Here is an 11,221-nt window from a genome sequence, read left to right on the forward strand (position 1 = left end):
TTCGTACGAGAGTCGTGCAAATCCATTAAGAAATTAACAAATACGACGTAATACCTTCCAACGTATAAAGGAAACAATTATTCGGACGACACATTTTGAAAAATTTAGTAAAACATCTATGGCGTATGTTGTTGATGTAGGTTGAGCATGCAATCAATATGATTCCTTTTTGTTTTTTCATTATTAAGAATAGGGAAAAAATTGAAATCTTTCGTGCGAGATGATATTTATTTATTTTAGTTTGCCAAATAGATGTCTACAGATTTTCGTTTCGAGTTGCTTTCGTAACCAAAATAAGTTTAACAAATGCTTTCTTCAAACACTCTGTTCAAATAATCGTGCTTTGCCTCTCTTAGTTTTCCCCGTTAACCTTGGCCTTGCTGTTAGGTTCGTGACGAAAGAGGCGACGATGTGCCTAATTTTCTTCCAACTGGCTTCGTGGAATTTTTTACCTTTAAAGTATTTGATTAGAAAATGGTTGGAAGCTTATAAATCTTTATTACGAAAATCGAGAAGAAAATTGTGATTTCAGATTAAGGGCAAAGTGTTTAGAAATGAACTTGCATATTATACTGTTTAAATAATGATTGTACAGTTTACAATTTTTTTTCACCGTGCGTTTTACAAGTTCAATGCACTGTTTCAAGTATGCAACATTCACTTTAACTTTCAAATTTGCTATATTCATTATAGTTCGGTGCGATAGCATAACAGACTGCTAAAATAAAACCCCAGTAATTCCAACTATTTTGTTTATCTGATTTCTGATTAATTCATTTAATAACCACTCGTGAATTCTTTTTCAAAAACTCACTGTTGGAAGTACGTGGGATGTCCTTGCTTCCGGCTACTGATTGTCAAGTCATTCATCGTAAATATTGAAGTTTCTCCTGGACATTTACATTCGAAACGTATTTCGATACGAAGAACAACTCACGTAGACCATACGACACGAGAAAGTAAAGATCTTCTATATGTTAATATAATTATTTACGTTTCAATATCTACGCAATATGTCGATATCAAATTACGTGTCTTTGCACTTTCTTTTTTTTAGTCATCTTTGTAAGAATTCTTTTGGAAATAATTACTTTTGAAATTAGTAATTTTCAATTTAGAATTAGACTATTATTTTCCCCATAAATATTATTTCTTCTTTTCAAAATTCTCGAGACTATTTTAGTATTCCACAAACAAAATTATCATTTTTAGAAATGTGCGTAGTGGTACATTAATTTAAGTTTCTTGTTATCGTATAATTTTCATTTATTTGCAATGGCCAGTTGATTTTTATGCAACGTTTCGTTTATGGAAATTGATCATTTTCAAGCTTGACTGAAGTTTAAAATTAGTACGAGTTTGAAGTATTAATGAAGTGACTCGTAGATTTCTCTCGATTGACTTCCAAGTTTTTTCCTTCGAAAATTCACGATTCATTGGGCACTCATAAAATATGTACGCCATAACCATATCTATAATTAAGTGGCATTTTTACATAATTGTTTATTCCTAATTTTATTTAATTACTTTTATCTGTGAGCATTGATTGCATAACTACTTATTTATTTCTATAACGTATCGTATATCTTAATTTCCTGCTAATGAGATGAAGTTCTAATTAGAGAACTTCTTTATCGGTTAAGAATGATGCCGAAGAATCTAGTAATTCTTACTTGCAATATTCTGTTCTTAGAGTTCGCTAGGTACGTTCATGTGCTCTACTTTCTCGAATTAAAATTAAATTCCAAAGCAAAACAGTCTAATTCTGAAACGAAATATTTGCAGAAAATTAAAGCTTCTCTGAAATTAAAAGAAGATTCCAAATTTTTCAAGTGTCGAAATTGAATGTTCCAATTCTCATGAACTTTCATCACATTTAAGAGTTTTTTAAATAAAATTTTTAATTTCTGGTCGCTTTCCAAACGTTCAAGAAAATTGAAAATTATTATTATTATTAGTCTCTAAAATTTTTACAATTATTATTAGCTTTTCTCAAATTTCTGTTCCACATTCACTTTTCGGAATGTTTCGTGTAAAAGTCAATTAATCGCAAAATTGATTAATATTTGTTTTTACAAGGGAACGCGTATTTTATCCATAAAGGTTGAAAGATCAGAGATTTCTTACTAACGAGTTATGCAACATGTTACGAGTGAAATGTACTTTCGTTTCGTTCAAGGACGTTTAAAAGGTAGACGAGTAATCATGAAATTCGGATCTCACCCTATAATTCTAGATTGACAAATAATGAACGTAGGTATTTCAACGAATAGCAATAAACTTGCTTAGACACAAAAATTCCCTGATATCCATTTTTATTACGAAAAAAATTGCATAGATATTTTTGGATAGAACTTGTTTATTTATATATTTAAAGCATTTATTGTCAAGACGATTTTATAAAAATTTTTTTAGAATGCAAAGATATTTATCAATATTTACATACTTTCAAAATTCAGAATTTAAAAGAATTAATACTCAGACTTCGTTCATAAATAAAAGATGTAGGTAGGAATATCTCAAATAAATTTCCATTTGATTCTTACGTGCATTTTATTTATACATTGTAAGTAAAATAAATTACAAAATTTTCCCTTTTCAAACAACAGAATTAAAAGCAGTCTGTTCGTCCTGAGAAAGCGTAGACACATTGTTCGCACCAGGATTGAGTAATGATAACGTAATCGAGAATTATTCCCTGCGTAAAGTAAAACCACTTTTACGACATACTAATATGGCTATATACTGACCGTTTGTCGTGATAATCACATTGGACGCTTTAAAGAAATGCTACTAAAACTAACTAATTGACTGACTAACTTGGCATATTTTAAATTGTTCACATTTCTATACATAAAATCGATAGTAAAATATAATTCATTCAAAATCAATTCGACGATTGTTGATCGTGACAATAATTAGTGCATCTAAATAATCAATATAATTATTTACAAAGTTTATATAAATCTATGTTTTCATAAATATCGAGATTACAATATGTACAGACTTCAATTCTAGGATAATTTTGATTAATTTTAATACGTGACTTTACAATCTAATAAACTTTAAACGTTAAAATGTAAAAACAGAATTTGATAAATTAATCAGCAGGTACGATTTTTTAAATTTTTATTTCTAACAACTCCGCTCGATATTTTTATTTATTTGGCACATTCGATAGGAATTAAAAATAAATGGTCGAACATAGGACGCAATCGATAACAATGTATTTACTTTATTAGTAATCACATCACACCCTATATAAAAGGTGACCGTAAAACTAATTCCTTGCTTTCTTGTCGGTCAGAATATGGAACAGTTGAAACAAGTGTGTAGCAATGCGTATCGATTATGTGGTAACGTATAAATTCTAAGAGTTCAGAACAAGTTCGTCGAAGTGGTTACGTGCTTTATCTCCAATGTTCCCCCTCATCTACAGACTCAGTGAACTTATTAAAGGTAAAAAACTTTCCAAAATTACATTTTGTTACTCGTGTTCGTCCATGTCTTTTCATAAAAACGAATGATGAATTAGTTCACGATCGATTCACATGAGCAACGAGAATAATTCCACGTTACTTCTAACCAACTACCATTATCATTATCTTTCACGATCGATTTGCAAAACAATCGGTATAAATTAACATCGATTCCTTACAGAAGAACTAGAATAATTCCACGTTACCTCTAATCATCTATCATTATCTTTCTCTCCAATCTGTGATCAACACTCATAGGCAAAATAAAAACTTGTTGTCAGGTGTTTTTCTAACGATATCATTAGGAACTAAAAAGTTTTTTTTCGTCGTAAACGCGTAACACATAACACTTTGACAGTCATGAAGACACTAACGACAGTCCTCGCGACTAAAATTCTCCTTTCATCGAGTCTGCTTCCAGCCAAATTATTCCGTCGCCGGACTGATCGCTTAGAAAACAACGAACGACGGCTCGTTCGACTCGTACATGACCGATTTCTCGACAAGAATTCAACGTTTCAAGAGCCGGCGATCGTAACGTTGTCCCTCTTCCGACGCGACAGCCACTGTTTCTTAATCATATCCGCGCCTTTCTCTGCGATCATGATCACGGGAGCATTTATATTCCCATTCGTGATAGTGGGCATGATGGACGCGTCGATCACCCTCAACCCGTCAATCCCGTAGACCCTCAATTCCGGATCCACCACGGCCATTGGATCGCTCGATGGACCCATTTTCGCGGTGCAACTCATATGATAAATCGTCATGGTGTACTGTCGGACAGCACAGTTCCAATAGTCGTCGGTGAACATCGGTATGTGTTTACAATTGGGCAGTGGTTTGCTATGGAATCTAGCTCCAAACCTTTTCATGCTGCTAGTCTCCCCGAAAGCAATGGCCGCCTTGACGCCCTCGCGCAACACCCCAACGTCGTCCGGATGAGTCAGGTAATTGTGATACATCAACGGATAGTCCAAGGGATTCTTCGATCTGAGCTTTATGAACCCGCGTGACTTGGGCCTGAGCATCATGGGGAATACCCCGAACACGTCTCGGTTGTTGATTTTCCCGAACACCTCGTTGTAGAACTCGTCGGTCAGCCCGTGAGCGTTCTTCACGTGCGTGCCTCCGTCTGAATTGGTCGATGAGGACGTCAGCATGAATTCTATGTCCGGCCAGTCGTCCGACTGGTTCGCGTACTTGGTGGAGATGAACCCGACAGCCTCTAAACCGACGTTAGAGGTCAGAGGTCCATCCTCAGTGACGGCGTAACGCAGAGCCGAGTTGATGTTCACCAGACGGTTCATCACCACGCTGATCTCGTAGTCGATCAGAAAAGCGAGACCGCCCACCGCTATGTGGTCTTGTAGGTTCTGTCCAACCCCGGGCGAGTCGTGTATCACCGGGATACCCAGTTCCTCGAGGTGTTGTCGAGGCCCGATGCCCGAGAGCATCATCAACTGGGGCGTGTTTATAGCGCCGGCTGAAAGGATCACCTCTTTCCTCGCGTAGACCACTTCTTTGCGCCCGTTCCTAATGAATTCCACCCCGTGAGCCCTTTTCGTTCGCGGATCCACCAGAACCCGGGTTACGTGACTCCACAAAGACAAGTGGAAGTTCTTTCTTAGCTGGATGGGTCTTACGAACGCCTTCGCGGCGCTGCATCTCGCTCCTCTTCTCATTGTGTATTGATAAAACGCGAAGCCGGTTTGCTGCTCGCCGTTCACGTCCACCAGATCGTAACCCATTTCCTCGCCTGCTTGTAGAAACGCTACCCCTAGGGGCGTGTTGTACGGCGCATCTTGAATCGTCAGGTACCCTCCTTGAGACAAAAAGTACGACAAATGGTTTTTAGTGACACGTGCAGCGCTAATGATTCTTAAGATGAACGTCGCTCCGGGGTCGGCACGTTCATCTTTCGCAGTCTTTTACACTTTACAAGGACGATTCTTTCAGCAAAGGAGGGATATAAATGTTCAACTTACGAATCACGATTATTTTAAGAATCATTACCGTATCATGCGTTCTACTTTCTTGATTCGGTTACTTTTCGCGCTTACGATTTACCAATATTTATAAGAGCAAAGGTAGTTTTATTGTATTGGTTTAGACACGATCATTTTAAGAATCATTATTGTACCATGCGTTCTACTTTTTTGATTCGGTTACTTTTCGCGGTTACGATTTACCAATATTGATAAGTATAAAACCAGCTTTATATTATTCGTTCAAACAGATTCATTAACCGACAAACACAATTCATGAAAAGAAGAACAGTGTACAATGCATATACAGTTACTTCCAGTTGTATTCGTACACTGTAATAGTGATTCACGATAAATGAGTAAAAGGTTGGTTCTACATTGAGATATTCAAGGGTTTACGTTTGAGTAAATTAAAAATATGATTTATCGAAAATAATAGATTCTTCGTGTTATATGTTTCGTATTTGTTAATATTGTAATTTATGCAACGTAATGGATTGTTTAGTCCGTGGTCATGAATTCTTTCACGCGCATGTACGTCATTCGTTGCAGTTTTATCCTTCCGTTAACAACGTCCCACTTTCATCCGAGTAATTTGTTCGTTCAACAGCGCAGAGAAACACTTCGATGTGATCCAAATTTCGTTTGTTCGTAATGTTTTATTCTAGTGTAATCTTTATTGCATTAGACTTGAACTATTCTTAACGTAATCGGTTTTTTATTTAATCGTGAACCGGTTTGTCGGTGTTTGATCCAGTTGTGTCGCTACAACTTGACCTCATTTCTAGGTGAACGTAAGGCTTCTTGCTACGTAATATCATTTAAACATTCTTTCGACCATTTTATCATCATCGATGATATTCTAGTGAACGATAAGCGAGGAGACACAATTATGATCCTTGCAATCTTTCACATTTATCGATACGTATGATTTTCATCTTTCTTTAAAGAAATTTTTTGAGAACATCCTGCAATTGTTTATGACTACAGCAACATGCAGAGCATGAAACATTTTTGAAAGAGAGGTAACTAACGAAGATAGAGATGGATATTTCATTGGAGATCCTCTACCTATCGAATTACTCAGTTTCTATAGGAATCCAAACTCATTATAATTTTGAAAAAAAATATCCTACTAAATACACTTTCCTATCATCGTTCTATCTAATTGAAAGTAACCAGTTTTCGAGTCTTCTATTTTTAAGAATGTTCCTAATTATGGAATACAATTTATTACCTGTGCTATGATATTTATTACGAGCTAAATACGGGTTCCGTTGGTCCTCAGATTTTTTAAAGTAGGGCAAGACATCCTTATATCCCCAACCGGGATTCCCAAAACTCTCCCATTGGTCGAAATCACGGCGATTTCCACGAATGTAGAGCATCGTATTGAGCACACTCGAACCTCCAAGGACCTGGAATTTTAACGATTGTATTAGAAAAACGATTTTTAAATTTAACAATTTTTAACCCATTTTAAAATTGTGTTGCATTAAAACGTGTAAATAACTCGTGTAATAGCGTTAATCGTGCGCTTGGATTGTGCCAGACTCTATTGTCTTCTGTTAATTCAACGGTAAAGTACGGTAACAATGAAATGCATGCTCCAATTTCTCCTTGCATTGCTGCACACGTGAATTATTAATGTGTACCATAAAAGACGGCGAGATTTACCTAGTAAATGAAGCTATGAATTTTTAATATTTTGCATACAACATATCTATAAATGTCGCTAACTAAATTGACGAGTTTATTATTTTCTGCAAAAACTTAATCTTTGGATTACTTAAAAATATTAGTTTTTAAAACGCAAACTTTTGCGATATTAAAAATTAAAATAAGCAAGAAAATAATTTGTCTTATCAGATAACAGATTTCTTTTTAGATATTTATAAGGTAGCTCAAATTATTCGATCGATTGTGTAAGCGTTCGTTCAATTAACATCCGATTAAACAAATAAGTATTTCTTAATGGAAGTTTTCTCATTTCTATGACAATATTTCTCTGGTATATGTAATATGTATTCGAACAATTTACGTCTTCAGTAATAACTATTTCTTATTTTCGAACGCTCGAATAAAAATAGAATAAATCAAGGTTGTCCACAAACGATATTTCTTTTTCTTTCAAAAATGATAATCTACGCTTATAAATTATTTTCACGGCCTTTATAGATCCCCATCATTTCATAACTTACAGCGCAATCTTTTCAATTCATGAAAAAACTTTTCTTTCTGTTTAAGAATTAATACATATTCACAGATTTGAAAATCTAGGCCACAGAAATAGTTAATTCGATAATTCTAAATATGTACAATGTGGGTGGGAGGATTAAAGGGGGTTAAAAGTGTATGTTAGAGAAAACTTAACCTTTCCTCTGGTCCAGCAGCATCGTCGATCGACCATCGCCTGACAGGCTGAATTTTGTGGTTGAGTTCTATATTTCCAGTCTACTTTGCTCTTATGCAAATAAAGGGACAATATCGGTACGTCCGTTATCTCTGTCTCATGGCCTCCAGCCTCCAACAACAATACGTTCCACTCCGGATTTTCCGTAAGTCTGTTCACAATCACGCTTCCGGCCGAACCGCCCCCGACCACCACAAAATCGTACTCTTTCCGGAGGTCAATTGTAACTTTCGGTTGCTTCTCGGGATCCATCAGATCGTAATTGAAGTAGGCTAGAGCCGCTATCAAAATAGGGACTATGGCTACTTTGCCTAAAAGAATCGTGGCACCCTTTACAGCTAACGTGGCAGCTGTCACAACTCCCATTTTGTCCCTTTGTATGAATCTTATCAAAATTCCAAACAATCCTTTCGTCTTTTATGTATTTTTCGTGTGATATTGATATAAATTGTGCGTTCTAGGGTTCAACACATTTTCAAGTAAATATTTAACATTTCTTTTTGGAGAAGAACTCACTTTAATATTTAAGGTACTGTTTAATCGTAATCGTGTCAACGACGAGGATTTTAATTACGAAATCGACGTTATCCGCACTAATCAGTGGTTTCATGCCGAGAAATGTGCACGATGACGTCGAGTAGAGTTCATTATCGAACGACAAACACGCGAACGAATTTTAATGTCCCCGATGATTTCTTTTCGAGGCCATTCAGGCGAAGGAACCAGTTTGAATTTGTAAGTCTCGACGAGCCGAAGTTACCAATTCAAGTCATCGAACGCTTTCTTGAATGACTTCTCGAGGGAACCTGCAACGAGACAACGAAACGTTTCATGTTTTTTTTTTATGTAACTATTGAACGAAACATTTTCTCTTCGCGCGGGAATTATATTTACGAGTGTTGTGTAAATCACAGTGATAAATAACTGTTTGAAATGTTTGTGAAATCGGTGTATTACATGAGGTACAAACATACATTTATTTGCATTAACTCTTGAATACTTGACGTTCGCAATTTACTCGTACATTTCTAATAAAATTAATGGCTACCATGTAATTAAAATTCAACAAATGGATAGTGTTTTTAGAAGTTTTCAAAGTGTCAAATTATTTTCACAATTCGATCATTACATTTTTTCGTTTTATTAATAATCGAAATATTATAGTTTGTTATTAGTTTGAGTACGAAGGAATTGAAGAAAACATAGTCTATTTTGTTATTATTTTATATACTGTTCAGAAACTCAGAAACGTTATTTTTCACTTGCATGTTGACGGGTCTCATTCACCAACACGTCGATAGCCTCGTTTCTTTATTTACGCGAAGATACCGGCAAAAGGTACAACGCGGAACGATTCGAAGTAATCACGTGTTTGCATAACTTTCATTTGTTTTCTCTTGACAATGCAGTCCGGTTCAAGATACGTCACTCGTCACCTTTTCGAACTAAATCACGACACACGTACTTTCTTTTCCTTCTGAAAATAATGTAAACCTGAATCGATTGGAACAAGGTTGGTAATCAATTCGAAAGATAGAAAATTTACTATTAAACTTCTCTACTTAAAAAAGTATTTATATCTCCAACGATTCTGACGGTTCTAAAATGACTAAGAATTATTATTTGCATTTGAACGAATTCGAATTAATTATCAAATAATTCTGTCCACTGCTGTATCTACTATGGAAATTTAAAACATCGACTTTTTTAATACATTTCCTGAAAGAAATCCTGCCCTATGAAGCTTGTGCTGAAATTTGAAAAATTAAGAATTTTATAGGAATTCAAATTAAATTTTTTCTATATTCTAACATTGCACGTTGAATCTGTATAGCTATTTCTCTTGGAATCGAAATCAAGAGGATATCAGCGACAGTCTTTCTTCTGTTTGAAGATGCTGCAAACTTGGTCACAAACTAGTTTATGCTATGTTTACTAGCCAAATTAATAGCTAATAAATATTGACTAGAAATTTGACGCGAATCAAAACCAAGAGGATATCAGTGACAGTCTTTCTTCTGTTTGAAGATGCTGCAAACTTGGTCACAAATTAGTTTGAGCTATGTTTACTGTGATCCAAATTAACAACGGCGCCCAATGGGTTCGAACCACCCTTTCTTTGATATTATACAGCAGTGGATGAATTTTCCATCTGAGATCCGTACCACCAGGATGATTGTAGATGCTTCAAAAATGGCAGCGTTCCCGTGGACCACGTTCGTAACCACGTGGACCGAGACCACGATCGAGCAGCTCGCGGACACAGAGAAAGCGAAAGACTGAGTGTTCGAACATTACGTTCTTCGTATAAACCTTGCGTTGGTACCACCACTTTGGCATGCTGAAACAGCTCCCTGTCGTAGTTGCATATTTGACCCTCAGAATGCGATCGTTCCTGCAGATTAATTATCATTTTTTACGTCTCGACGCATCTCGCCTTTCCATCTGTCCACCATTTTTTGTCCCCTTGCCTCGATATTACGATTACACCATAGATAACGTACAATGTGTCGTAAATATTAATTTACTTTACCCCTTACTGAAAGATATCTGCAGTAGCTTCATCATTCGTAGCTAGAAGCAACGATTTTTAAATATTTAGACACCTCGAAGGGGTCACTTTTTCTAAGTTTCTTTGGGAATTTCTTGCAAAAACTGCAGTAACACCTTTCGGGTTAAAACAAAGTTGAAATTAATAGTACTGGATCCTCTCAAATATAGTCACTTTTAAGTAAAGTCCACAGTTAAGTTGCAGAGTCCATGATTGCGGTCATTTTGTTCATTTGAAACGAGAAAACGTGTAAGATTCTTGATTAGTATGAAATTTACTATAGCAGGTACTAGAATATAAGGAGACAGGAAAAATCGACTTTTTCGAAGGTTCATGGTAGAAGACTGCCTTAACTCTAAATATAAAGGTTTAGACTAAATTTAGTTAGTGTAATCTTTCTTCCATGCATAATAACCACAGTTTCAACACAAACGTGTTGTAGATTTGCAATTCTAACTCCTAAGAACTATTGTGTAATTCCAAAAGAAGGAGACTCGCGTTTACGAATAGAACGTATGACATGTTAGAATTCCTAACACACTCCTTCCATTGATTCCAAACTCACTTTCCGTGTCTCGAACTGTTGCTCATCCTCACCGATCACTTTCCGTTGTCCTTAATTTCTAACGTAACCATCGAAACATCCGGTACAGAAGATGCTGCTCGTTTCTCTATCGAACTTATACCAACAAGAATGTGTTGAAAATTTCCCAAAAATGTGCACTCGAAGAATTTTTAAGGCACCGTTTAACTGCCACACTAAATCTCTCAAATTATCCACGAGAACAAA

The 11,221-nt window shown here is 35.8% G+C and overlaps 2 protein-coding genes across 3 annotated transcripts in view; one reads left to right on the forward strand and one right to left on the reverse strand.

Moving 5' to 3' along the window:
- Flo2 (flotillin-2) overlaps positions 1-11,221 on the forward strand; it is a 148,858-nt gene that overhangs the window by 40,995 nt on the left and 96,642 nt on the right. The window lies entirely within an intron of this gene.
- Positions 2,611-10,400, reverse strand: LOC143343197 (glucose dehydrogenase [FAD, quinone]). 2 transcript variants are annotated; one of them, XM_076767831.1, is made up of 4 exons: positions 10,046-10,400; positions 7,842-8,686; positions 6,705-6,885; positions 2,611-5,304 (listed from the first exon to the last, which is right to left on the reverse strand). In XM_076767831.1, the coding sequence occupies exons 2-4, from the start codon at positions 8,244-8,246 to the stop codon at positions 3,998-4,000; spliced, it is 1,893 nt and encodes a 630-aa protein (XP_076623946.1). In that variant the 5' UTR covers positions 8,247-8,686; positions 10,046-10,400; the 3' UTR covers positions 2,611-3,997. The 2 variants fall into 2 exon arrangements, with proteins under 2 accessions (XP_076623946.1, XP_076623947.1); XM_076767832.1 differs by lacking the exon at positions 10,046-10,400 and having other exon boundaries at positions 7,842-8,788.

The sequence above is a fragment of the Colletes latitarsis genome, chromosome 7 (assembly GCF_051014445.1).
Source record: "Colletes latitarsis isolate SP2378_abdomen chromosome 7, iyColLati1, whole genome shotgun sequence".
Classification (NCBI taxonomy): Eukaryota; Metazoa; Arthropoda; class Insecta; order Hymenoptera; family Colletidae; genus Colletes; species Colletes latitarsis.